General features: G+C 39.5%; 1 protein-coding gene across 6 annotated transcripts in view; it reads left to right on the forward strand.

Annotated features, from left to right (window-relative positions):
• The window catches only part of si:ch73-242m19.1, a 37,608-nt gene that overhangs the window by 223 nt on the left and 9,432 nt on the right, over window positions 1-27,953 (forward strand). For 3 of the 6 annotated variants that reach the window (XR_005637295.1, XM_039785499.1, XM_039785504.1), the window contains exons 1-31: window positions 115-366; window positions 2,174-2,246; window positions 2,406-2,516; window positions 2,627-2,740; window positions 3,987-4,181; window positions 4,267-4,360; window positions 5,573-5,724; window positions 6,673-6,825; window positions 7,305-7,406; window positions 7,902-8,066; window positions 8,145-8,236; window positions 8,594-8,729; window positions 13,242-13,445; window positions 13,929-14,246; window positions 14,534-14,734; window positions 15,406-15,527; window positions 16,106-16,334; window positions 17,292-17,494; window positions 17,770-17,922; window positions 18,408-18,501; window positions 18,588-18,722; window positions 19,441-19,577; window positions 19,675-19,786; window positions 19,882-19,931; window positions 20,023-20,199; window positions 21,117-21,228; window positions 21,492-21,666; window positions 22,490-22,628; window positions 23,762-23,915; window positions 26,467-26,562; window positions 27,777-27,941. Coding sequence is in view for 5 of the 6 variants with exons in the window: in XM_039785499.1 (XP_039641433.1) it covers window positions 227-366; window positions 2,174-2,246; window positions 2,406-2,516; window positions 2,627-2,740; window positions 3,987-4,181; window positions 4,267-4,360; window positions 5,573-5,724; window positions 6,673-6,825; window positions 7,305-7,406; window positions 7,902-8,066; window positions 8,145-8,236; window positions 8,594-8,729; window positions 13,242-13,445; window positions 13,929-14,246; window positions 14,534-14,734; window positions 15,406-15,527; window positions 16,106-16,334; window positions 17,292-17,494; window positions 17,770-17,922; window positions 18,408-18,501; window positions 18,588-18,722; window positions 19,441-19,577; window positions 19,675-19,786; window positions 19,882-19,931; window positions 20,023-20,199; window positions 21,117-21,228; window positions 21,492-21,666; window positions 22,490-22,628; window positions 23,762-23,915; window positions 26,467-26,562; window positions 27,777-27,941 (4,503 nt within the window). In the remaining variant the exon portion in view is untranslated. Of the gene's footprint in view, window positions 1-114; window positions 2,017-2,162; window positions 2,247-2,405; window positions 2,517-2,626; window positions 2,741-3,986; window positions 4,182-4,266; window positions 4,361-5,572; window positions 5,725-6,672; window positions 6,826-7,304; window positions 7,407-7,901; window positions 8,067-8,144; window positions 8,237-8,593; window positions 8,730-13,241; window positions 13,446-13,928; window positions 14,247-14,533; window positions 14,735-15,405; window positions 15,528-16,105; window positions 16,335-17,291; window positions 17,495-17,769; window positions 17,923-18,407; window positions 18,502-18,587; window positions 18,723-19,440; window positions 19,578-19,674; window positions 19,787-19,881; window positions 19,932-20,022; window positions 20,200-21,116; window positions 21,229-21,491; window positions 21,667-22,489; window positions 22,629-23,761; window positions 23,916-26,466; window positions 26,563-27,776; window positions 27,942-27,953 lie in introns of those variants that run through there. The other 3 variants (XM_039785501.1, XM_039785503.1, XM_039785502.1) reach the window with 3 other exon arrangements.

Consider the following 27,953-nt stretch of genomic DNA (forward strand, 5'->3'; position numbering starts at 1 on the left):
CATAATCTGACAAAAGGACTCCAGTGTAACGTTAGAGCCCTCTACAGATCAAATGCAGTCAGTGTGAGTCCATATGAACAGGAAATGGGAGAGGAAGCCTGGCTGCATGGATGTTTGTCTCCATGGATACACCACAACAAGTCAGCATGTGGAGGCAGAGATTTGGCAGGACTTAAGGTTTGAAATGTTTGGATTTCCCAGTTCCTAAAGGTGTTGATCCTGAGCCATGTGTGACGTATACAGAGTTTCTGCCTCCGTTAAAGTGGAGCAGATGGAGGCAGATCTGTCACATCTACTCTCAGCACTCAGGGCGGAAATTGAGGAGACTGGATTTCCTCAAGGAGCAGTGACTTCCAGATGTTACAGGTGTGGAAGCTTGGATGATGGTTGTGATTACTTTGTGTGTCAGATAGTGGTTGCAATTGATTCAGTGTTTGTTTTGAACTGTCTAGATTGCCAGGCAGGTGGAACTTAAAGCTCCCCTCCACTCCAGTTTGACACTAAAAGGCTGTTTTTATGTTCATCTGCTGAAGGGAGAACGTTTCTTGGCACTCACCTTAAATCTCAGTTTAAGTCCTGTTAGTACAAGATTATTTTGTGACTACTAATTTAAAGGCCAGTTTGGTTATTGATTAGTCCAATCCGTGTTCAATACAATATGCAATTTTTTACAAGTGTAGCATTCTTAATTGTAATAATAATAATACATTTTATTTGCCGGTGCCTTTCAAGACATCAAAGGACAACAAAAAACATTATAAAAGCACAATAAATTGATTAATAGTAAAATCAAGGTGACTAATTAAAAACATTGAATTCAATAAAATTAAGGTGGACATGGTGGAAGCTATGTTGGGGTATGCTAATCTAAATGCATGTGTTTTAAGTTGTGATTTGAAATGATCAAGAGTCCAGTTGATGGATGTAAGGTGTTTTTGTGGAAAACCCATCAGACAAATTATTATTCTAAGCAAATTATTTTTTATATGTCTGGAAACACGTCTGGACGTGAGCTTTAACATCTGTTTTAAACTTTATATTGCCAGGTAAGTGGAACTTACATTTTGATTTATTCTCAGTGAAAACTTGATTTACAAAATATCTTTGAAGGTTCTCAGTTATCCAGGGAAGGGTTAACAAGGGCAACTGGACATTGTTAAAGGTGCTCCGAAGAAGGGTGTCTCCAAGACCATAACGACTGTTGTTACAACAGCCGGGAGCACCAAGTCCAGTTGCCCTTGGGTTCAACCCTTCCCTGGATGATTTACAAACAATAATTACAATTAAATGTGGATAATTTGAATAATTTCAAAATGGTTTAGGCATAAGTTATAAGTGTAATCTGGCAAATTCTCATTCACAACACGTTTTTTGCCATGTAGTAGTGATTCTCTAGGGATGCCAATGTTGGTCAGTTGGTCCACTATATTTTTAAGACTATTCATTGGGTTGCCATCAAATTTTGAACAGACATTCATGGTCCTCAGGCGATGAATTCTAATTACTTTGGACCGGTGATTCACTCACCTTCTGTAGTGACATTTGTAGCCTTGACTGAAATATCTGGAAGAATATTGGATGGATCGCCATGAACTTTGCTACACATATTCACCAGAGGGTGAATTGTAACATCTTTGTTGGTTTCTTAACTTTTCATCTAGCTCCAATCAGTTAAACATTTTCATTTGTGTAATACTTTGTTTAATGACCAAATACCAAAAATAATTATAACATCCACCTCAGCTGTGCTTTTTTGTTTAGTACTAATTAGCAAATGCTAGCATGCTAACCTGCTCAAAATAGTGCCGATTTGAGCAGTCAGCACTGCTGTAGAGGTTTTGTTAAAGTATTTTTTAAAGTGAGAACATTTTTGAACAAAGGCCACTGTGGCCACTTTGAGGATAATGCTAAGACATTATCACTAGTAGGCTAAAAGCAGCACTGATCCAGTAAAGTCACATAGTCAGTCGCTAACATTAGCTACCAGACAGAAGGCTGTAGTAGCAAAAAACCCAGGTGTGTTGAAATGAGCAATGGTGCATTTCGTTGCTAATTAATTCAACTTCTAAATTGTCTGACGATTCAATGAGGTCTTCTTTCGTAGTCTTGCTTTAAATTATGTTTGGCCAAGAGATTTCTTTGTTTCTTTAATTCATTTCTAGCTTTGTTTCAGTTCTGTTCCACCTCCAAAAGATATTTCCTTTTTCCGCCTGGAGAGGGAACATGCACTGAGGAGCGAGCTTCAGGTGAGACTGAAAATTCACTCTTTTATCTCTATCAAGGACAGTCTGAGGACTACAGAAAATGAATTAGCCTATTTCTAGGTCATTAAAACCTGTAGAGCAGCCTCTTATATTTAATGGTAACTTATTAGCTTTTCCTGGGCTTCACTGTCCTGGTTGCAGGTTGCTGAAGCTTTGCCGGTTCAGTCTCAGGCTGACATCATGCAGAGAGAGCTGGATAGTTGCTTGGGTTTAGAGTACACTCCTGACAGTCTGCCTCCACTACTGCACCAGGTGAGGACAGTCCTGTCATAAAAACAAAAGAGTTAATCTGCAGTAGAATAGAATTGGGGGGAGAGACAAGTAATTTAAACCATTTTCCTATTTTGTATATTTCTCCACAGTTCTACACCGACAGATCATATCATTTGGCTCAGATCAAATATCTGCTCATGCTGAGATGGAGGAGATTCTGTCGCCACACCAGCGTCATTGAGAAGCTGTATCCTCATTACAAGGTGACAACCTAAGTCTCATCATGCCAGCGCTATGACAGGAGGATTTCTTCTGGTTGCTCACCCCTCAGGGGCGGAGTTAGATGCTGTAAACATTAGGGGCTCAGCCCAGACCAGAATATTCCACAGAGATTTTTTCCCCCCATTTATGGCCGCTATACACTATTTTTCAAACCATTTGATAATAGAATGCCTACAAAGCTGTATATCATTTGGGTAAAATATGTTGGTTGCTGAGGACAGACTGCATTAAGATGTGATGAATGGCAGTGCGCAAATCTCACTCAATATTGGTGATTTAAGTAAAAAGATGTTTCTGTAATAATTGAATTAAATTGGAATAGTAAGGTTGCAAGTCAGCATTATTTTTATTGCTGATTCATCTGCAGATTATTTTCCCAGTTGCTTGGTCTATACAATGTCTGAACAGTTTCCTAAAGCCCAAGGTGCCGTCTCCAAATAATCTTGTTTTTTGTTGGACCAAGTGTCCAAAACCCATAACATACTGTATATAGTTTACTAGCACATAAGACAAAGAAATCTGAAATATTTACAAGTGAAAAGCTGGTATTAGGGAATTTGTTTTACATTTTTGCCAGAAAAAGATGACTATTTGATTATCAAATTATTGGTTAATTGTTTCAGCTCTACAAAATAGATGAAGTGTACGACTCTTTTTGGTTTATTTACTCTGCACATAGACTATACAAAGAGACCATACTGTACTTAGTATATGTACAGATATACAAAAACAGCACCAATGAACATTTTTGGCCTTAATAATCTTACCACTGCAAGACAATCTAATTCTAATGTCTTGACGAACAACACAGTGAGGTTTTTCTTTTGTGTTCTTGCTTTTATGAATATGACATTTTGCCGGAATAACGGTAAGATTAACTGCTGAAAAATCTGATGAACAAAACCATTTTTGAACAACGGAAATCACTGCTACGTACAGTATATTTAACGCTTTCATAGCTCTTCTAAAAATATGTCAACATACCAAAATGCATGAGAAAACAAAACATTTAAAAGTAATTGTTTGTTGGAGAATCTCTTCTTGAACTCTTGTCTTGAAAAGAATGACTGAAAGAAAAAATACAATCGCAATCAAATAAAGGAACACCGATGGCTTTGTGATGGAATGTTAAGGAGTTTGAAAAATGTCTAATCTTTTTATTGTCTGCGCACGATTTTCCGGCTGATTCGTCTTCACCAGATCACAGACTAACTTGTTCTCCCTCAGGATCAGGTGTCATGTTTGACGAGTGAGTACGAGGACGCCGTTCAGAGAGCTCGCAGACTGTCAGCATGCAGAGAGAAGATCCTGACCGGCCGAGGAAACCCCGCCTCCCTGCTCACTCAGGACGATGTGGTCATTTACCTGCGCTGGCTGGTCTGCCATCTGCACTCGGTTCAGACCATTCACAACTTCCTCGGGGTAAAATCCAGTTCTAATGCATGTGTTTCTGTTGGCTTTGGATGTTCTGTTTCACGATGTTGATTTCTTTGTTTGAATTTAACAGGTGCTGCACTACATACCAGCTTGTGAAAGAAAGGATAAAGAACCACCAACAAAGGTTCCTGAGGAAACTTCACATAAGGCTCAACATGTTGATGGTAAGAGTCAAAGCAGCAGTATCCTTAAAATGTACCTTTAGAGACTTCATTCAAATACAAATTATCCATTAATTCTCCATTATAACACTATTTAGCAGTCCGAACATACTGAATATTTTGGTATTCTGTCCTTCCTTCTTTATGTTGTTTTTAGTATCTGGGTGTAAAATGTAAAACTTTTAACTTTTAACTTTATAACACCTCCCTCAGAGATTCACACACCCCCTCTCTGTAAGCATCTCATCTCAAACATAGACAATAGACAATCACTTCTCCTTTTTTTTTTCGCACTATAATCATCTCAACAGACAATTAATTTTCTCTTTTTTATTGCACTATTTGCACATTATCGCTGTACATTTCATATCTTATATATTATTACTGTATATTTGTTTTTATTATATATGTTTAAAGTATTGATAATATATGTTGTTTTTATTTGTTGTTTGTATATCTGGAGTGGTAACGAAAATAATTTCCCTCTGGGATTATTAAAGTATTTCTGATTCTGATTCTGAAAATTTGCCTTGTGGGTGACGATAGAAGAGTCATTAAAATAAAATGGTTTACAAGAGGAAAACCTCACACAGCATATACAATGGACAGGGTTTGTCTTGGGAACATGTCCAGTAAATGTTATGGAAATCTGTCTGTTAGATTTTGATATTTATTGTGTACAAGTGGAGTTTTTTTGGGGTGATGACGACGCTAGAGGAAAAGTGCGAGATGACCAACATCAGTAGGGTTTATTGACATAAAAAATCTCACCACAGATGGGAATTTGAATCTGAATCTACAATTTCATTGACAACTGTATTTTATTTTTAATTTGAGAATGTTTTTATGTTACATATTGTTTGTGTTGTGAAGCAACGGATGTGGCACTGTGTCCAAGACAAATTTCCCCTCGGGGACAATAAAGTGTATTCTATTCTATTCTATAACCCAATCTGCTGATTAAGATCATGTGGTATGATCAAAAGCATCAGAACAGCTACTAAATGGACCTTTTGGAGAAATTATTTTGTCAACCCCTGAATGAACTAGATCAAAATTCAATGTGTTCTGGCCAGTAGTTTGAAGGATCAGCTAAGCAGCATTTCCATTCCTGAGTCCCTATTTTAAGCAGCGAAAAAATCTAAGTGTGCACAACTTTGAGAGGAGCTTTTCATACAGTTTCAACAGTTTATCAATGAATCCATTCAACTACAGGTATTTCAGGACTGGCTGATACTGTCCCCCTGCACACTGTTCACCTGGAGGAGTTCCTACCTGAGCTGCAGTCTTTGATCGCTCACTTCCACCTGTCCTACGACGCTCGTAAACTCCGGACCACCGCAGACGAGATGGAGTTATTCAGCACGGTAATGTTTTCCAATGGACAGTGGTGGAAAGTAACCAAGTACATTTACTTAAGTACTGTACTTAAGTACAAATTAGAGGTACTTCTACTTGAGAATTACCATTTTCTGCAACTTTATGCGTCTATTCCACTACATCTCAGAGACAAATATTGTACTTTTTACTTCACTACAGTTATCTGACAGCTTTAGTTACTTTTTAGATTACAATTTTGCCTCCAAATTTGGTGATTTTGAATGTGAATATTTCTGATAAACTGTAGGCTGAGGGAATTCTCCTACTTCTGCTATTTAATGTTTTATGTAAAGCACTTTGAATTGCCTTGTTGCTGAAATGTGCTATATAAATAAAGCTGCCTTGCCTTCTTAAGCTAAGTAAACTGCTTAAGAACCCTCTTGGATCAGCTGGGAAAAGCATTGTCACAAAGCTGAAAACAGGGCGGTGTTTCTTAACTCATGAAAAGTTGACTTTTCAGAGATACCTGATTCTAACAGGACAGCGACGCTACAAACATATGATGATCTTATGTAAAATATGATGCATTTCTGTGGATTTACCTACCAAACAGTATATAAAGAATTTAGAATTAGTTTAATTATTATCCACAGCAGTAACATGCAACATACACCTTAATGCAGCAGCAATATTGACACTGACCGGGAACATTTTACTGCACAATGAGTACTTTTACTTTTGATACTTTAAGTAAATGTTGCTGATAATACTTAACATACTTTTCTTTAGTAAGGTTTTGAATGCAGGACTTTTACTTGTGGAGTATTTTGACAGTGTGGTATTACTGATAGTACTGGTGGTAGTACTGAATACTTCTTCCACCGCTGCCAGTGGAAAACTGATACAATATATAAACAAAGGCCTTGCAATATTTATGAAATGGTATCAGTCAAGTTGGTCATGAGCAATATGTCAGTCTGAATCTGTCTCATCAGGTGTGGAGGGAGTTCAGAACGATTTTCAGACAACAAGAGCAGATGAAAAGATTTCCTCAGTACGATGGCACGGAGGTAAAAGAGAGCCAGTGGGGAAGGAAGAGTGCGAGCCTGGCTCTGAGGAAGGAGGCCAACTGGATCCCTTTCATTCAGGTGAGAGTAAATGAACAAAATGGTAAAAAATAATTGACAAAAAAGAGAGTTTTTCTGGGCGTTTGGGGTTTGCCAGGAAGTATCAATAACAATTTTTACTGCAGTCAGTACTGTTCAATTATTTGGAACAACTTTTTATACCTCTTCTTTCTCTCTTTTAATATATGCCTTTTCACCATTGATGTATAGGTAACAAGTACTTCAAACATGGGTCAATTCTTAATGTAAACATTAACTTGGTGCATTATAAAAACTATTTGAGGGTTGCTTCTTGCTTGTACAATTTACAGCATAAGTTCTCTGAGATTTTTTTTTTATATCCAAGAAAAGTTGGTATTTTTAACTGAAATTTCCCTTACTTAATTGATATTGAATCAAATCGGAAATTTAGTTGAATCGGGACCTTGTGAATCGGAATCGAATCGATTCGGGTAATCACTGCGGATAGCCAGCACTACTGTTTGGATTCTGTCCTGTAGGTGAAGCCCAGACGGGATCCGTGGCAGCAGAAGCTCGTCACAAAGCTGAAGGAAAAGAAATCTGTGGATGAGCTGCTGAAGATGCACAGCAGGTTTCTTCAGGTAGTTCATGTCAGCTCTGAATGTCTTCATACACTTATTATGTACATAGTAGTTTATCAAGATACCGTACAGTCATTTTTAGTCTGTTAATCCAGTGGTTCTCAAAGTGGGTTCTCGGCTTCCTTTAGGGGGTTCCAGCTAAAAGGGGAATCATTTATTTTCACTATAATTCCATCTATAAGTAACACAATGACAGCATGTGTGCTTATTTTGGTCTTGGGTTTCAGACACTTTCTGTAATAAAACATGTAAAAGCAAAAATCCTATCAGATGGGGGACCCTGGGACAAAATCTTATAAAATGGTGTGTGGTCTAATTTGTGTAAGTTTAGGGGTCCTTGGTGTGAAAAGGTTTCTCTGTTTCTATCTGCCATATGCAATAAACCCTGCTCACCTGGTGCCTCACATGTTTATAACACACACAACCTACATTTGTATCGGGAGGTGTAAGCTTGTGGATCAGGTGTGGAGTTGTCTTTTCTGGTGATCTCATCAGGTCCCTGATGTGCTCCACGTGGCCGCGGCTGTAAAGGAGCACGCCGCTCATGTTGGCGACTCACAATCTCCACCCACCTCGTCGGTCTCAAGCGGCAGTCAGAGCAGGCGACAAAAGATCTCTGAGATCTGGACGAGTATTTACAGCGCTGCCTCTCTCACTCAGGCATGTACCATCATCCACTTATCAACCCTCTCTCTCTTTTGGAAGACATCATATTAAAAGCCACATTTCTCTGGTTAGGAAACACGTGTTCAGTCAACCAGATCTGGAGGCAGTGCAGGCCATGATAAGAAGAGTCTGAAGAGTCAAACCTCAAGCGCGACAAATGAAAGGTGCGTATCACTCGAGCAGAGAATATTGCGACATTATGAGGTTTTCAAGATTTTTGTAGAATTACTGATAATGAATTTAGTCCTTTTAATCACTTAACTAGTAAACATTTTCTGCTTTACATCATTGTATATTTTATCATTTTGGGATTTTTAAACCGCTGTGTAGACAAAATAAGCAATCTGAAGACCTTACCTTGGCCTGTTGGGAAAAGCATATGTCTTTCTTCTGATATTTTATAGACTTTTAAAAGCTTCCGGGTTTGTTCTTGGTTGACCTCTTGATTAAATCATATAAATCAGCCACTTCTCACGGGAGTATTCAGTTTTCTTTGCCTTTGCTCCGTCTATAAAACACAGGTACTCCTTCGAGGACAGCCTGCAGCTCCTGGGTCTGGATGACCGTTTAGAGGAGGGAACCTCAGATCCCATCATAACTAGAGGTGCTTACCTGTCTCTGGTTCACCTGCGTCATCTCAAACTCAGACAGCTCCAGGTGAGGCATTCGGTAGTCTCGCAATGCCAGGCATATCTCAAGTAAGGTCTGGCTACACCACACATACATTCCTAGATAGGAGAATAAAAGTTTTGGGTTGTCTGCCTTTCTTTAAACCAATCACAATCGTCTTGGGTGGCGCTAAGCTCCGGTCGCAACCACGGTGGCTCTGCAAAATAGTCTCAGGAAGGAACTTGATTTGGTGGAACATTTGCACCCCGCAAAAGAAAAAGCCACATATATTATTTAGCGATCCATAGCTCAGTATACAATGTAGGTGGACATTGTAGGAGTGGTTGAATTATACTCTGTGTGTGTGTGTGTGTGTTTGTTTTGTTGTTTTTGTGTGTGTGTGTGTTTGTGTGTGTGTGTGTGTGTGTGTGTGTGTGTGTGTGTGTGTGTGTGTGTGTGTGTGTGTGTGTGTGTGTGTGTGTGTGTGTGTGTGTGTGTGTGTGTGTGTGTGTGTGTGTGTGTGTGTGTGTGTTTTAAGAGAGCTAGAACATTTTACTTCAGATTTGGTAAGAATATCCAATGTTAGACCTGGAGTGAGTATATATAATGTGAATATATAGTGTGAATCTTTCCTCTATTGTCGTTTCCCTACTTGAAGGTATATGAAATTGACCTGTAGCATATTAGTGTTGCTACAGGTGATGGATGAATGGGTCAAACACAGGACTTCCACCCAGGTTTCAACTGTTTGTATGTTGTTAAAAAAAAAAAGGATGGTTGACTCCCTACAAATATTAAGAATGTTTACTTTGACATTCTTCATAATATATCCTTGTAATTCCAATTTAGCAAAATGTATGACTTATCTGATATTTGTGTGGTCTCTTTGAGAGAAACTGATAGTCACATTTTTTAATGTAGCATTTCATTTTAAATAAATTAAGCCATTTTATTTTTGATCCAATGTATGGTAGTTTGACATTTTAAAAACAACTTTAAAGCTGCTGTTTAGCTACCAGGGCACCCCTGATATATATTATATATATACCAGTCTCTGCTATTACAGTAGCAGGATTTTTCAGCCCTGAGAGCTTTTTAGTGTTGGTGTTTTATCCATTGAAATGTTTAACCTTTCAATCATGGAATCAAAAGTTCAAATTGAGAAAGATTTATCTTGACAAAAGATTTCAGTTAAATACGTAATTCCTAAAACACATATCTTCTCATCGACAAGCTGAACTATTCCAAAGTGTGAAGTTGATTTAACGGAGGGCAGAATGTCCCTGCTGTATGAAAGGTAGCAGCTGCAGTAAAGCCTTCAGACTCCAGAACCACTTCATATGGTGTTAAGTTGGAAATGAGAGACCGGCTTCAGTTTACAGAAAATAAAAAAAGGTCAATATATAAAACCTTTGCTGTCGAGTTTTCAAGATGATTGTGTTAGTTTAAAAGCATCCTATTTTTAAAAGACAAATAGACAGATAAGGGAATTTTTTCAAATTCAATTTTTTGTTTGTTTTATTTCAATAATTTTTCTGTTGTGTCAGGATAACCGGATCACCCAGAGTAACAATATTCTTCTTTAGTGGAACCTGCAAGTCTTTGGAGAGTGGTAATAAACCGGATCACCCAGAGAATGGCCACGCTTGCTTCTCCTTGTTGTGAGTCTGCAGTCCCAATCACTGAGCTGCCATGTGGCCTCAGAAGAGGAGGGAGAGAGGATGGACGGCAGATAGATGGAGAAGAGAAAGCCCGGTTCACACAAGACTTCACACAAGTCTGGTGGTAGAGGGTAGTAGGTGGGGGGAGGGGCTGGGGGAATAGGAGTGAAGACGAGGAGGAAAGAAAGGATGTTACTTCTCTTCTCCTCTCCCTCCTCGCGTGCTTTTTTGCTCTTTTTGGGCTCCTTTTCTTTTTCAGTTTTTTCTCTCTTTTCTCATTTTCCTTTTTCTCTTTCTTCTCTCTCTTTGATTCCTCCTTCCTCTCTTTCTTGTCTCTTTTCTCCATCTCCTCCTTTTCTTTCTTCTGTTTTTTTAGTTCCTCCTTCTCTGCCTTCTTTCCTCTCTTCTCAGCTTGGCCTTCTCTTTGTCACTTTTCTTGGCGAGCTCCTGGAGGCTGACTTGTAGAACCTGGAGGTCGGTGTTGTGCCCTCTGAGGACCTCCAGTTCTTCTCTTTGAGCCACCTTGACGTGCCACCCATCCTCCATTTCTCTGCTCTTTTTCTGCAGCTGCCGCAGTCTCTCGGAGATCACCTCCTTTTTCGACATCAAATCCTTGTTTTTCGACATCAAATCTGTGTTTTTCGACATCAAATCCTTGTTTTGCAACATCAAATCCTTTTTTTTCAGTTTGATAAGATTGACCTCGTCCTGGAAGGCCTGTCTCATCCTCTTGTTCTCCTCTTTAATGGATGCATTGAACTGTTCGAACTCTGAACTCCAGTGGCTTTTGACTGCCTCTGTGAGATTTTTTTTCTTCGGTCAAACTTTCCTTAAGAAGGCGGATCTCTTCATCTTTCTTTTCCCGTATTGTTCTTTCTGACTGTAGAGCCTTCAAGATTTCTCCCTTCTCCTCCACCAGGCCAGCATTCACTGCGGCCAGCTCTTCCATTTGTTTTTGGACCACCAGAAAGGCTTGTCTCAGGTCCTCAAGCTCTGCGCAGTGAGTTTTGGGAACGATGGTCGCCATGATAGCCACAAAAAAATACTTTTGAAGATATTTTAAAGATATTTCTTGCCGTACTGAAGTATTTTGTAGTATAATTGCTGTATTGCAGTTTAGTACAAAAGTGTTTCTGTTTTGAGCTCTGTTCCAACAAAGATGTGTCTCTCAGTGGAGGGCAGGTTTCAAGTAAGTGAACAGGTTGGGTCTCTCAGTAAGATTCAAAGGCACAGAATGGCATGTGATGGCATGATGCTATAGAATGTCATTAAATAATGTGACATACTGTTTTCCTGACACACTACAGATAAAAAAAATAAATGAAATAAAAAAACTAATTTGAAATAAAATCCCGTATCTGTCTAATAGTCTTTTTAAATAGATTTTTTTTTTTTTTTAAATGACAGGTATTTATTTCATGACATGGGCCAAAACCAGCAATTCCAATTGGGTTATTTTATAACATAATATAGACATCCCAATAATAATACATTTATCATGATACATTTTGTCGTACACCTTTTGATGCAAAAGCTTATCTGGACAATTTAAAGGCTAAATAAACACTTATCCTTGAAGTTGTTCTTGGATATGTGTCAAATCCAACAAAGAACTACTGTGCAGTTAACTGTGGCATTTACTGCATGTATTCCACTTCTGTGGCAATCTTCCCTGAATATTTGAAATGTAAATCCAAAACACAAGACAATGCTAACAAAATGACTAACATCGACATTTAAGGCTTTTTATATTCTGGTCAAAATGAAATGCAAATGTTCTTCATTTTAAAGAAATGCTGCTAACTGGTTCTTGTTGATTCAGTCATTCTTTACTCCAGAAATCTTTTACAAACATAAAACCTGAATTCCTGTGTGTACTTCAGGATTTTTCTAGATAGACCTGCAGGAAGCGCATTGTGTAAAAGGAGTGAAATTAACATTTCGTAACATTTTTTTACACTATATTACAATAGCATTTGTACCATCCATTGTATACTATAGGAGCATAATCTTTTTAACCTTATCTTACTTTACTTTTACTTAACTTTTCAGCTAACTTTCTTACTTATATTTGACTGAGCAACTGCAACTTAACAATTTCCCTGAACAAATCAATAAAGTATTCTGATTATGATTGTGATTCTGATTAAAATACACTCAACTCACGAGTCACAATTTTAGGTCCGCAGTACCATTTTTTTCAACAGAAAGGTGCTGCAGACAAAGGACTCAAAAAACTGCACAAAACAACAGATGTGTCTGTGATTTCTAATATTTAAATTCCACATTAAAAAAACCTAAATAAACAGAAAAAGATCTCTTCAGATAAATAAACTAAGAAGACCTAGTGACGCCTGAAGTCAAACAAGTGAAATCAAAAGTATATTACGCCCTAGGCCGTTTAAAAATTCAATCATCTTTATTTCAACTGGTTGGAATCTTTACACATTTATATAGATTTTTAAATTAAGTTAAATGTTCACACAATACAGTAATCGCTGTATGTACTTCATCCACAGCCATCCCCGCCAATCGGCCCCAAAATTTCCCAGTTAGAGAGTAAATGCCGTAACCTTAAACATATTCTTTATAAGCCTATACAATCATTCCCTGAAAGAACCAAGCAGGCCTGCCTTGTTGTACAATCCACATTTTCTTCAAAATAAGCCATTTTCAGCGTGTAGCTTGAGTTTACAAGGCAAGGGACATCCGGCGGAATATCTGGCAACACTGGGCGTTCCAGCGATTATCCAGGAAATGAACTTTCGCCAGACTAGGCAAACTGTAGCACGTTAAGATGTAGCTTGAATGTGTACTGGATGTTGCTTGCCAAAAGAAATCAGCTGAATAAAAAGGAAAAAAGGTTTTTAAAAACGAAATGTACTTGTCCCGTCCGCAGCGCATCTCTCTTGGGTTGCTGAACTACCTGCGCTCTGTGGAGAGGACTTTGACCTTTGACCTGGCAGGTCTGCAGCTGGAGGAAGGAGAGCTGTGCAGCACAGCCGAGGAAACTGGCTGGATGAATGCAGCCAGAGGAGGAAGAGGGGAGATGGAAGGTCTCGGCTCGCTCCAGTACAGCCACAACACTCCTGTTGACTGTAAGGTAAGAACATATTAAAGTATACAGCAGCTGATTCCTGAGAACATGTTTGATTGGTGTGTCTTATCTGTTGTGCATTTAACATGTAACAGTTTTTATCACAGAATATGGTTTTAATGATTTTTTTTTTTTTATAAGGATGTGAGCACTGCAATTTACATGTTTTTATGGATGAATGCAAATGTATCTTAAACTCAGATAAAGCTGAAGTTACCAACATGAACATTTTGTCCCCTTGGGCTTATTTGGAGTAATGCAATCACTGTTTCTGGGTATGTAAATATGCATTTACCGACTATGTGTTGCAGTATTTCTGGTATGGAAATTAAAATGTTTAGGTATTCATGTCTAGCTACAGTTTGCACATTGTTTTCTTTATATGATCTTCTTTGAATCTCCAAGCTTCTCTAAAAGGTTCAGAAATATCCATCTGTTTATAATCTCTCCTGTTTGCATGTATATACAGTGTGTGACTTTATATTCCAGGTCCATTGCTCAGAGTTCATGGAGTTTGCAGAGGTGGAGAACCTTCACGATTTCTACAGCGCAGAGGAGCGATTGGTCCACACTCAGGATCAGAGAGGGTTTTACATTGTGTACGACGCTGCTCTGAAGGACCTGGAGGAGCTGGAGGACGAGCTGCTTCTAGTCGGCTCACGCTTCATCCAGAGAGACAGGATTAAGAAGATGGGAAATGCCTCGACAGCAGACATCCACTCCTGGGCCGGAGCGGATGTTGACCGTGTTGCAGTGCTGCTCGACTTGTGGACGTGTGAGACAGAGTTTTTGGAGAGCAAAGTGCAGGTATGGTGATAAACATGACTGTGGATGAGTTAATTTGCTTTTCATGTCTCTTTGTCGGCTGTCTTTTTCATTTACTTGATTCGTGTTATCAGTCACTGAATGTACAGTATTTCTGATACACCTTTTTAAGCACTTTAAGAAGATTTTAGCAAATTTTATTGCTCAGCCTTTATTGCTTTGTATCTCTCAACTGGAAATATGTATCTGCCTGTTTAATTTTTCAAAGTCAGTCAGGTTCATAGATCAACAAGTTGTTTATTAACTTTTGGTGTCTCCTCGATCTCCAGCTCTTGAACTGCTACTTTGAGGCCTACCAGCATGCATCAGGGACAGAGGAGAGGTTTGCGTTGGCTGGAGTCATTACTGACATCATGCACTGTCGGCCACAACTGGACCTGAACCAGGATTACTTTGTTCAGGCCTACAGGGCTGAGATAGGCTGCCTGCAGAGCCACCAGCAGCTGATCAGAGACATTTTGGACAATCAGGTGAAAACAGAAAGTCTGCAAAAGGATTGTGTTCATGTGTGAATGTGCAGAATGCAAGCCTATTAGACGAAGCCGAATTAGAGATCCAACAGTTAAAGTTAAAATGATTTTTTAGACCAGTGTTTCCAAACCTTTTACAGTTCCGTACCTCTTTAACCTCCAGCTACGTACTCCTCGCCCCCACACTCTTATATGAGTAATGATGAGTAATCTAATATTATTTTGTTCGCATAACCCCAATTGTACATCACTTTGCGAATCCCCTGGGGTATACGTACCCCAGTTTGGGAACCAATGTATTAGATGATTGAACGAAAATTAATTTGCAACTATTTTGATAATCAATAAATCTTTAAAATATTTGTTTGTTCCAGCTATTAATGGAATGCACATTTGTTCATGTTGAACAAAACAAGCATTTTAAAGACTTCACTTTGGGCTCTAGGAAGTTGAGATTAGCATTTTTTTTTACCAATTAATGACATTTCATAGGCTAAACAATTAATCTGTTAATCGAGAAACTAATCGGCAGATCAATCGATCATGAACGTAATTGTTGCACTCCTAGTTTAAATGTAATAACTGGTGTTTTGTGGAAAAAGATTATCTTTTTTAAACCAATCATGATGTCAATCACGTGTAAATTTCCTCTTGGATACTTAACACATCAGATTGAAAAACAGCGGCAGTATCTCCAACGCATCTGGAGAGACAACGGCAATGGCTGCGTTCATGACTTTGGCCTCCCACCAAAATACGTTCCCAAACATCTGGTCTCACTTGGAGGCAGCAGGCAAGTACATACAGAAGCCTTACTACCCTGGATTTGGTATGTTTCTTTAACTATCTATATTTTGTGTTCTTGAAGGAACAGGCCGACTTATTGGGACTTTAGCTTATTCACCGTATCCCCCAGAGTTAGATAAGTCCATACGTACCCATCTCATCTCGTGCATGTTGTAACTCTGTCTGACGCACGCACCGCTAGCCTAGCTTAGCACAGATCCTGGAGGTAACCGGCTCCATCTAGCCTACTGCTCCCAATAAGTGACAAAATAACGCCAACATTTTCCTATTTACATGTTGTGATTTGTAGAGTCACAGCGTGTAAAAATAACAAGGTCACATGAGACACAGTCATCTTCTAACCGTATACATACTGTGACTATACAAATCACTACATGTAAATAGGAAAATGTGGGCGTTATTTTGTCACTTACTGGGAGCAGTAGGCTAGACAGAGTTACGACACGCACGGAGATGAGAAGGGTATCTCTAACTCTGGGGGATACGGTGAATAAGCTAAAGTCCCAATAAGTCGGCCTGTTCCTTTAATACCTCCATGTTTGCCTTCTTGTGTTGTATTTGCAGCCCTGCACTGATGAACACATTCCTCCTGGAGGTTCATCCATCCCTCTGCCTGGCTTCTGCAGTCTACCATGGTTTAGTTCAAGCTCACACAGAGCTCTGTCAGCTGCACCGAGCCGCCAGCGTCACTGACCAACTCCTCCTGCGACAGAAGCTCCTGCAGCAGGCCCTGCAGAGCTGGAACCACCTGGCTTCACCCGGAGCCTCCTACAGCTCTCAGATACAGAAGGACGTAGGTTTTCTTTTTCTTGAAAATCGATTAAAAGGTCCCATATTGTAAAAAGTGAGATTTCCATGTCTTTTTAAATTATAAAGCAGGTTGAGATGTTATATAAATACTGTAACGTAGGGCTGGGCAATATATCAATATTATATCGACATCAATATATGAGGCTGGATATCATCTTACATTTTGGATATCATAATATTGTAATATGACACAAGTGTTGTCTTTTCCTGGTTTTAAAGGAAGCATTACAGTAAAGTGATATTTTCTGAACTTATCGGACTACTAGCTGTTTTATTATTTGCCTTTGCCCAATTAGTCATTGTATCCACATTATTGGTGATTATTTATCAAAACTCTCCTTTTTTTATTTTGTGAAAACACCAATAGTCAACCTACAGTACAATATCGCTGCAATATCAACATCGATGTATTTGGTCAAAAATAGCGTGATATTTGATTTTCTCCATATTGCCCAGCTCTACTGTAAAGTATCAAAACACTCAAGCCTCAGAGAAATGCACACAGCCCGTATTCAGAAACTGTGCCTTTAAACGAGCCGTCAGGACTTCTGTACGGTTGCGATGTCACAACTATACTAGGTAATATTTAGAAAGTGACGCTACAGTGCCAATACAGTCTCCCTGGCTGCAATGATGGTGCAGAGACTCCGAGAGCGCAGATGCGGATGAACCGTAAATAGTGACCAATCACAGCAGACTAAGCTTTTTCGGGAGGGGGGGCTTAAAAAGACAGGCGCTAAAATGGAGCGTTTCAGACAGAGGGTGAATACAGGTATATTCAGACAGACAGTATGAGAAAAAGGTGTTTTTGAATGCAAGTTCTAGTAGAAACCCAAAATACAAGTTTAAATATAAAATTGAGCATAATATGGGAACTTTAAATCAATTTAAATACATAAAATTAAGCACAGAAGTCTAACTTCCTTTTCTCTGCTCTCAGTTGTTCTCAGGTGTGTTTTTTGAGGACCCAATTTTGGTCCAAAAGGTGGGGCTGTTGTTAGTAAGATCTGCAGAGGAGAAGGACATGACGCAGGGAAAAGAGAAACAGTTGTATGGAGTGGAAACTTTCTCCAAGCTGCTGGAGCTCGTCACCATCCGCCATCGTCTGCTGGAATCGGCCTCAGAGACTGCACATCTGGCACAGTTAAGATAACACTTACACCAGGGGGAAAATAGTAATAGCTGGCCAGTGACAGAGTTGGGTCATCTGTAATTTATTTACAATAATTGGTTAAAATTAACCACAGAAAAAAACTCTAGACTTTTTCCAGTGGCACACTCACAACTCCGTTGACCAGTGAGTTATATGTTGAGGTAAATGCCAAGAATGATTTGCCATGTTGGTCATATGACTGTACATGCAGAAATGATCCATTTCAGTATCATGTCAGACTGTAACGTTCAATACTTCTGCACAGGTTGTACAGAAACGTGGCGTCAGAGCTCGGCTTCGATGAGTTCCACCTTTACCTGAGGCTGGTGCAGTTTGAGGTTGCTGCGCAGAAAGACAAAGCAGAGCAGAGGCCAGTTTTCATCACAGCCATACTGGAAGATGACAGCTCTGTGGACAGGTAGATAATGACGCTGTACCTGCAACATGTTCTTTACTAGCAATGGTGGAATGTATCTAAGTAAATTTACTCAAGTACTGTACTTAATTAAAATAATGTTGGTACTTGAGTATTATCTTTTCATGCCACTTTCTACTTCTACTACACTTCAGAGAGAAATATTGTACTTTTTACTCCACTACATTAATCTGACAGCTTTAGTTACTAGTTACTTTACAAACTAGGTTTTTGCAAACAAAACACATGTAGTTTTTAAAATACAATGTTTTATTATAAATTAAACTACCCAACAATATAACGGCCTACAAGTCCAGCTGAAATGATTCACAGATTAAACCTTAGTTGATTGACAGAACTGTTTTATAGAATGTGAGGATTTTTCTGCATTGAGTAATTTTACTTTAAATGTACATTGTACAGTGATACTTAGATACTTTTACTTAAGTAACATTTTCAATGCAATCAAAGTGCGCTGTCCGCCGCAGGTTCACCCCGTCCCACCTGCATCTGAGCATCCAGGAACTGGACGAGAACCAGATCGGGAGGTTCAGCTTCAGCTCAGAGGAGGCAGTTATTCATGTACGTTGAAATTAAATTCAGGGGTTTATTAGCCAGTGATTAATCTATTACTGACTGAATGCATTTCTTTTCTTTTCTCTTCATAGCTTATGAACACACAAAGTATAGAAAACCTGCAGGTGACTCTGGCCTGTCAGGTTGCACAGAAGAACGCATTGATAAGTGCTGTGAAGCTGGTTTGTGTTTGTCACTGGGCAGAGAGTGAGACGTCTTCAGCTCAGGTGTGAATTTCTTTACTCATGGAAAGTAACTAAGTACATTTAGTCAAGTACTAGTTCTTCTACTTCATCACATTTTTCTGACAGCTGTAGTTATATTTCAGCTTTTTCTTTGATATGATACATTGTTAAAAAATAAAGTGGTTCCCATCCATTTTTGGCTTGTGACCAAAGTTCCACCAAAGAGACATTTATCCTGCTAAATTCAATAACTACCCAAATCAGTATAATTCAGTATTTCCCCAAAAACTAAGATTAGAGAGAAATCTAAAATATAACTTGCTGCTAACACATTGATGCAGGCATAATATCATCATGAGTACTTTTACTTTTGATACTTTAAGTACATTTTCTGATATTACTACTGATCCCCAGGGAGGAAATTAAATTTTTACACTCTGTTGTTACACATTACACACAAGCCGAAATACACACACACATGCACAAACAGGACCTCATACATGCACTAATGAGTGATGGCAAAGTGAGGGGGCTGCCAATGAAGGCGCCCTGAGCAGTTGGGACGGGTTCCGTGCCTTGCTCAAGGACTCCTCAGCAGTGCCCAGGAATTGAACCGGCGACCCTCTGGTTCCCAAGCCAAGTCTGACTGAGCTACTGCTGCCCCAAATGATCTGAATACCTTTTCCCCCACTGGTATTTGTCACACTTTAAAATAAATAAACTGCTGTTCAAATGTTTCGGTTTTCCAATTTATTCTCAGAGTGAAGTTGCCCTTTATTCTGATAAAGATGTCAAATTGGACTCCAAACCTGGAAGCGACACCAACAACCTGCAGGAAAAATCTAACGTTTCACCCTCCAAAGGCTCAGCAAGACCTCCCACCACTCCCAAGGAGAGGTAATCTTCCCCACTCGCAGAACAAATGACACTGGCTATTATTATCAGTGTCTTAGTGCTAACTCTTTAATAAACTGAGTCTTGTTTGTTACTCCAGGCTGATGGAAGCCTTTGTGTCCATCCAGCTGGAAAAGGTTGGACTGCGTGACGAGATGCTGAACTCATTTGTGAAGAAGAAACAGGCCGTGGGGGGTCTTATAAAAAGCCCAGTGAGTTGCACAGTGGTGGATTCTCAGGTGGCTGAGCAGGATGATAAATGTGATTGGCTGCCCGTGAAGTAAAATTAATTTCTCTCACACCGCAGGAGGAAGCAGCGAAGATCAAAAGGAGGCTCATAATCGACTTTCTCAAGAAGTATGTCCATAAAAACATAACAAGACAGTTTTTCCCTGTACCTCACCATAGATAAGAGCATGTTGGAGATAAATTATGTGTCTGTCCACAGATTCAGCGCACAGATATCTCAGTATTGTGTGAGAGCGCAGATTGTGGCATATTATTACAATCTCACCATCATTTTGGACGACATCCCCTCCATCCGTCAGTCCCACTTCCTGATTGGTCAAACCAGAGAGCCCAGAGTCATTTTGGATTCAGACGTTGGCCTTTGCTCTGACCCCAGGTACAACCAGCTGGAATTGTTTGCATTGTTCATGTGTAAAATAGAAGAACTGTATGCCCCTCACATGTTGGCACTGACAAAAAGAGCAACCCTTGCGCACAGACTCTAAACCCCAAATTTATTTCAACAATCAGCATTTCTATCCCAGTCAGATTGTTGCCTGTTTAAAATGTTTGAAAATGTTTACCACACTATTAAATATACAGCCTAAAAGCTTATATGACGAACACCCTATAAATATGCATTTATACCATATATACACCAGGAAATCTCCACACATCTTCATAATATTTGTCTGTAAGGACTGTCTGTTATTACGGCTGATGGTTCAGCTTTATTGTCTTTATGCAGCTGTAGCCCCTTCTAAGCTACACACACACAAAAATGTTTAAACAAATATTTAAATATTTAAGGTATAATAGAATAAAACATTGAAATAGGGAAAACTATTTTACAAAGTATATAAAAGCACTAAAGGAAGAAATAAAAAGGAAAACTAAACACAGAAAACTGGTTAAAGTGGGAATGAGCGTGGTGCTAAATGTATTGATGTGGTAATGCCAAAACCAGCATAAAGGAATAGTTCCATGTAAAAATCCACAGATGCAGTGCAATCTAGAAACATGTGGAGCTGAATGTATGTTATGCTAAAGGCTATGGAAAGTTATGCCATAAAGAAATGTGCAAATTAAATGTGTTATTCTGTAAGTTTGTTTTAGGCCTCTTGGTGTCAGATTTTAGAGGGTGAAGTATTTAAGGGGACATGAATACGTCTCCACCTCTAATGTGGTTTAGAGTCGGTGTGCAAGCGTTACTAACATCGAAAAACAGAAAAACGTTTGTACATAAACACAGATATGTGTGGTGTTTCTTCAGTGGTCATCTGAGAGCCTAATCACACCTCTCTCCACAAATAGGAGTTTTCAGCGTCGGCCGCTGCAGTTGTTGTCTGCAGAAGGCAAATGTCTCCTCAACTTGTGGTACATCCCCCACTTCTCGGAAGTGCTTCACATGTTCAAAGATGTTTTGGTGAGACGCTTAAACTCATGAGGCTATTAATACAGGGGCACAAGACATGATGCATTTAGCAGCTTTTTTAAAACCATGAATAGTTTTGAATGCAATGGTGTGTTTATGTGTAGATTTTAGTGCTTGCTTCTGTCCTCCTGGATCACACGTTATAAAGTACATGAGTGTCTTTAATACACTTTACACATAATCTTTGGGGTCTAAACTTTTGCAATTTTACTTTCTTGTTTATACATGTCTTGTCGAAACTCTGATTTCAACAGGCGTGTTCAGCAGCTCTCCATCACACTCTGCAGATAGTTTCAGCTCTCCATGACATCATTTATTACCTGGTTAGTTTCTCCAGACTGGGAAACACAGAAGACCCCTGTAGCCGTAGGAGAGGACAGGATATGCAGGGCTCACTTGCAGCTGACTGGGGAGGCACTGAAGGCATCGGTAGGTGGATCTTGGAAACAGAGCATCACACCTGCCCGTATGCAAATATTAGACCTAATAGGCAAGGCAAGTTTATATATATGAGATACATGAAAGGACAGACACATTTTATAAAGGTGCAACAACTGCCGCGAGGCAGTGATTGGTGGACATTTTACAGGATTACAGCTGCTCCAGATGACGGATCCTTTTTAGCTCCTTTTTTAAGGGGCCATAAGTTCTTTATTGCTGTCAGGGTGTAAAGACCATTTCAAACTCAAAATTTCAAATTTATAACAAAGTTATACTACTGCAATGTATATTGAAAATATTTACCAACACTGCCTTTAATATACTGTACATAAAACAAATATTTTTGTAAATGTACATACATACAGTAAATAAGTACATTTATGTATAAAGTGCCTTTCAAAACCAGGGTTACAAGGTGCTGTACAGTACAACAGTGTTCCGGACGCACAAGTTCAGGCTCTTTCTCCCACAGAGATGTGACGTTCCACGTCCCCAGAGCCAGGCTCTGGTGCCCGGGTCTGGTCCGTCGAGGCCCCTGACCTTCACTGCCACCCATGTGGCAGCGCACCCGACCCCAGCAGGCCTGTCCAACAGGTGGTGGGCGCCCATTGGATAGAGAGGGGTTTGCCACGTAGCTTTATTGGGCTGTGCCTGGCAGGGTTCTGTGGCAAGCCCGGCCACCAGGCGCTCGCTAACGAGCCTTCCATCTGGGCCTGGTTTCAAATGGGGGGCCCCGTGCTTCCTTCACACCGGGTCACTCTTCCTCGTTGACTCACAAGGCTTTGTGTCCTCCTCTGTGGGTGCTGTACAGGAGCAGAGCTGCTGGAGATCCAGAATCAGGTCGACCGTCTGTCTGATCCCAGCAGCCCAGAGTCTGTGGGCCGACTGCTGCAGCTGCGCAGGCACGTCGTCCTCCTGCAGTTTGACACCGCTGTGAGACACCTCATCAGGTCAGAGAGGAGTTTGGCTGCTAATCTCGGAGCTGAGCCAGAGTGATCAATTCATCTCTCTCTGCCTTCACTGACTTTCTATCACAAATGATTTAAAGGCACTCATGCAACTGTTTCTTTTTTTATATTCGCTTTCTTGTTGCTGGTTCCCTTTGTTATGCTATCATGTCTACTGTCATCCTTTGGCTGGGCTACTTACGGCCTTTTTGAGAGTAATGGATTTGCGATTTTGCCCACTAATCCTTTCTTTTTCTTTCTGAAAGAGCTTGACACTAGTCCTAATTTAGCTTTGTATTTATGGATCCATAGGAGTGCCATAAAAAAGAATCAATGTGTAAAAGAATAAGATAATGAATGTGGAAATGTAAAGAGAAATAAATGAAAAAATGAGTAAAGCAAAAAATTTAAAAAACAATAAAAAACGGATGATTGAATTTAGATATATAAGGACAAATAACATAATAAAATATGAAATACATTTAAGCATTTTCATTATTTTCATATTTGTTCATCTATTTGTATAGATATTTTTATTGCATATATACCATTGTATTTTATGTATTTATTTTATATGATGTAATTATTACTTTTACAGATTTATTCTTTTTTATGGCTCTCCTATGGCACCACACATCGTCCCATTTCCTTCTAGCTTTGGGCAACCTAGAATTTCTCTGTTGATCTTTCCGAGAGACCTGGTAGTACCAAAGTCGTGGTAAACATTATTATAAAGTGGTTGATGGTAAGTTTATTGGTCAGGTTTATAATGCCTAATTTATTTTTTTTAAAGATCATTTTTTGGGCTTTTTTCCGCCTTTAATGGACAGGACAGGTGAGAAAGGGGAGAGAGAGGAGGAAGACATGCAGGAAACCGTCACAGGTCGGAATCAAACCCTGGACCTCTGCGTTGAGGCATAAACCTCTCAGTATATGTGCGCCTGCTCTAACCACTTAACCAACCTGGCCACTATAACGCCTAATATTTAATGAAGTGTAACACTGTTGGGGTGTCCCAGAGGTTAAAGTGCCGACCATGAACCGCACATCACATTTCCTGTCTTCTCTTTACTGTCACTATCTAATAAAGGAAATAAATGAGATGGTCAGATTTTTCCCTTTCTTTCATGTTTCAGGGAGGTGTTCCTCTCCTCCGGTGACGTTTCCTCTTACCAGAGTGTTAGTGACAACATGGCGACCGCCCTCCCCCCGTTGAGCGACAGTATCCAGACGGACGTGTTCAGCCTCACGCTGCCTGTTCCTCCACCTTTAGAGACTCGAGGCTGTCAGGTTGGTTTAGCTGCATGATATCAATGGACAAATCCAGGGCATCCCAAGGGTTCTCCAAGTTAAATTTAAGACTTTTTAAACTACCTAGGATGAAATTTAATGGCTATTTCACAGCCATATAATGGCAAATCAAGTCTGGATTCTTTCTTTTTTTTGGCATTTTTAGGCCTTTATCATTGACCAGTCCCAGCATATTTATGCGGGGGCTGCATTTTTTCAAATACGCCGCACTTACGCCGCATAAATTGCAGATTTCCGCACAAAATATGCGGGCGGGGCTTGCATGATTTCATAATCCCCGCATTTTCGTTGCAAAAAAGTCACATATATCTTAGCAGAAAAAATGTTTGCGTTTACTTCACACAAGAGCAGCCATTTTTCCCTGTTGCCATGGGAACGTTATGGAGTGACGTAATTACGTGAGGTGAACATCATCTAAAAGCAGGGTGTTGGCAAGGGGTAAGCTTCGCTTCAGAACTCGAACCTCCTATGGCGCCATTTTGATGCTACAAAGCGATCACCTCCCGTTAGCATTCCACTGACTAGCATTCATTTTGACGTCCCTTTGACAGCTAATAATTTTACATCTGAAGCGTTTAAAGACTCTATTTGTCCATTGTTTATTTCTAAAGAAACATGACAATGTATAAAAGGCTCCATTACCTTGTACCTCACGTTATGGCTCCGTAACAGACGTTTCTGTAAAAATAGGCTAACGATTGTGTCACACAGTAGAGGAATTACCGTATAGTACAGGAGAAGCTCGCAGGCAGTTTCGACTTACATGAGCTGTTTAAGTTTAATTACTAATGTTAACTAGCATTTTAGTGATCAATAATTAGCCTGTGCCTATGTTATCTCCTTACATATACCTACGCTCTCCGTCTCTGCAAGATTGGGAATGATTGAGATTTCTCTTGGCACAGCTACCAGAAGACTTACAACTTTCAGACAGGTTGCTCACGTCACATCTACGTCGTCTCTCTCAGTTGGAGGCTGCGCAGTAACGCTCAGCGCTCACCAGAAAAGTGCTTCTAATGTCCTTCACTGGTCTCCGTCCAGAGCAACGGGATCTATTGGTCCATTCTTATATACTGTCTATGGGTGTTGGGGGAATCACTTTTTTTCTCTTTTTCATCAAACTGCAGTTTTTGCAAGTTCCTGCATATTCCATCGCATTTTTAAAGAAAATGTGCCGCATAATCAAGGATTTTTGCCTGCAACAATCACAAAAAACTCAAACAGTTTAGACTTGAAAGGGGAGAGAGAGGGTGAATGACATGCAGCAAAGGGCCGCAGGTCAGAACCAAACCTGTGGCCGCTGCGTCGAAGACTGAGCCTCTGTACATGGGCACCTACTCTACCAGGTGAGCTACCCAGGCGCCCCATCAGTGTGGATTTTAAGCCTGAGAAAAGAAGTATTTACCAAGTAACGTTACCTGAATTTAATAAAACATTTGCATAGATTAGTCAGAGCAGCAAAGATAGGCAGGCAGACTTCTTAAATTTTTAAACAGTGCATGTTTATTTGCAGGGTGCCAGTATAAATTAAAAAAATACAAATCTTGAAAAAAACTGGAGCCAAAACAACAAAATCTACTTGGCAAAATGAGAAAAGCATGCGTTTGTAGCAGCACAACTTCTCGTCTCTAGGCTCTACCAAAATGTCACTAAAGCACATTTGTATCAACAAGGCTTCCCTCTCCCTACACAGTAAAAATGCCACTGCCTTTATCAGGCTCTAATCTAGCCCGGACTGTACCACTATCTTCCAGCTGTGAGTCTACAAAATATTTCTAACTTTTACCAAAGTCTGGACAAAGCTAGACACAGTTTGCAATAATTTTACAAAAATAAAAAAAAAAAACTTATGAGGGATGTAACTTGTATCATTTAACCCTCAAATGCATTAAACAAACGCATGCAAAAACTACACACATAAAACCCCCATGACTTGGGTCTGCCCCGTGATGTCAGTGATGACATTACACTAAAAAATACACCATGCTGCTGGGGCTCCTCACCAAACATTTCTACATGGATGACTAAACAAATCAACAAAGAAAAGGTGTGTTATGAAAAAACAAACAATTAACTGTTTCAAACCTGCAACTTAATAAATTTAACTGCAACTAAATAGTGATTGTGTATGAAATAAATTCAATACAAATAGAGCAATGTGTAAAATAAACATGGACAAATGTACATAAGCACAAGTGATGAGTGCATTACCCACTTTGTCCCATACTCTAATAACATAAAATGAATAAAATGTTCGTGCCATTTATGCTATGAAACTGAAAATACAAATAGTTAATTTAAATGTTACCCACACAAAATATGTATTTATGATGTTAAGGCATTTATTTAATCCTACAAAAGGACAAGAGAAAAATCTAAGACCTTTGTACATGAAATTAAGTACTTTTAGGCCTTATTTTTAGAATATTAAATTTAAGACTTTTTTACCCTGAAATATATCAGTTTAAAGTGTAAATACTACATGTCAAGATGAGAGACTTTATTTGTCTCATGTTGTCTTTCTCTGCAGGCTCAGGGAATTTTTCCATGGAGAAGTTTCATAGCCTGTCATGGATTGTTCCCTCTGGATGTTTGGGACGTTCCTCCCATCGAATACTGCATGCAGGTCAATACGTTTTTGTCTGCTTATGGTGTGATGTAACACCATTGTCTTTGTTTCCTCTATAGCAGGGGCCTTCAACGTTTTTTAAATCAAGGACCCCTTAACTGAAAGAGAGACGGAACAGGGACCCCCCTACTAAATATATTGTGTAAAATAAAGTTGCATATTAAACTGGGCCTACAATAACTTGTAGGGCGGTCTAAAGCCTTTATACATTTTTGCATAAGCTATTAAAATAGCCTAATAATTGTTGCCATGATTTTATAATTATGTTTTAATGTTAAACCTACACACTTAGGATGAACTGTATCTGTGGATGGTTACCTTAGTGACACCTTACATATGGGCCAGGAAGCCTATCATCAGTGGGAATTTATATTTGCAAATAATATGTTGGATTCATGTTAAGACTTTTTATATTTGGGAGAAAAACTAAATAAAAAATGTACTATAATTTGGAGGCTCCCCTGCATTGACTCTGAAGGGGGGGTGGGGGGGGGGCATCATTTTCATGGTTGCGGTTGAGTCGGCTAGCCAAATTTTCTTCTGTCTCCCAAGCAGATGTAATTTAGAGTCATCATTAAGTAACAAAACAATCGGGTCAGTAGGAATTCGACATCCTATCACATCAGATATTATTGATGTTGTTTTATTCCAAAACTCATGCACCTGTTCACGCTCCCAGACCATGTTTAGGAAAGTTCCAGTTTGTTCAGGTTGGCAGAACGTGGAATAGGGAGTAGGAATGCCTTTGGAGACGTATCTCTTCTGAGCACAGAGATTTCTTTGAAATAAACACACAAGCACGCTCCCTAGATGATGAACCATTATCGAAACTTACGCCCCTCAGGACAAATTGCCAACGTTGTACAAAAGATATTTCTTTATCTAACAGATAAATTTCCCTTTTTTGTATTTTGAGACGCAAGATTACAGGCTCTAAGGGCTGCGCTAGAGTGACTTGGTTTTACCTTTTTACCTTACTTTTTTTTAGCAATGTATTTGGTTATCAAATTGACGTAACTACACATTACTGTAAGTGTTACCTGAAACATTGAGCTGAGGTGAGAAGAAGACCTTTAATCACTTCGATCTTATGAAATTCAATTTTTTTTTGTCTTGTCTGTGTTGTGTTTTGTGTGTTTTTGTACTAATATGGACCTGTGTGTCTGAAATAAAGTTGACTTGAATAACACAGAGGAGTTGTTTGTCTGCAGCTGTGTCTGAGCGCTCTGAGCGATCGCAGCAGACTGCAGGCTAACGCAGCAATCCTCGGCGTGTCGCTGCTCATGGAGGACGTCCTGAACAGTGGAAGAGAGGCCGAGCCTGTTCGTCTCCATGGCAACCAGGATGACCTTCTGAACGACGGAAAACCTGATGAAGTAAAAGATTGT

Source organism: Perca fluviatilis, chromosome 20, assembly GCF_010015445.1.
Source record: "Perca fluviatilis chromosome 20, GENO_Pfluv_1.0, whole genome shotgun sequence".
Taxonomy (NCBI): Eukaryota; Metazoa; Chordata; class Actinopteri; order Perciformes; family Percidae; genus Perca; species Perca fluviatilis.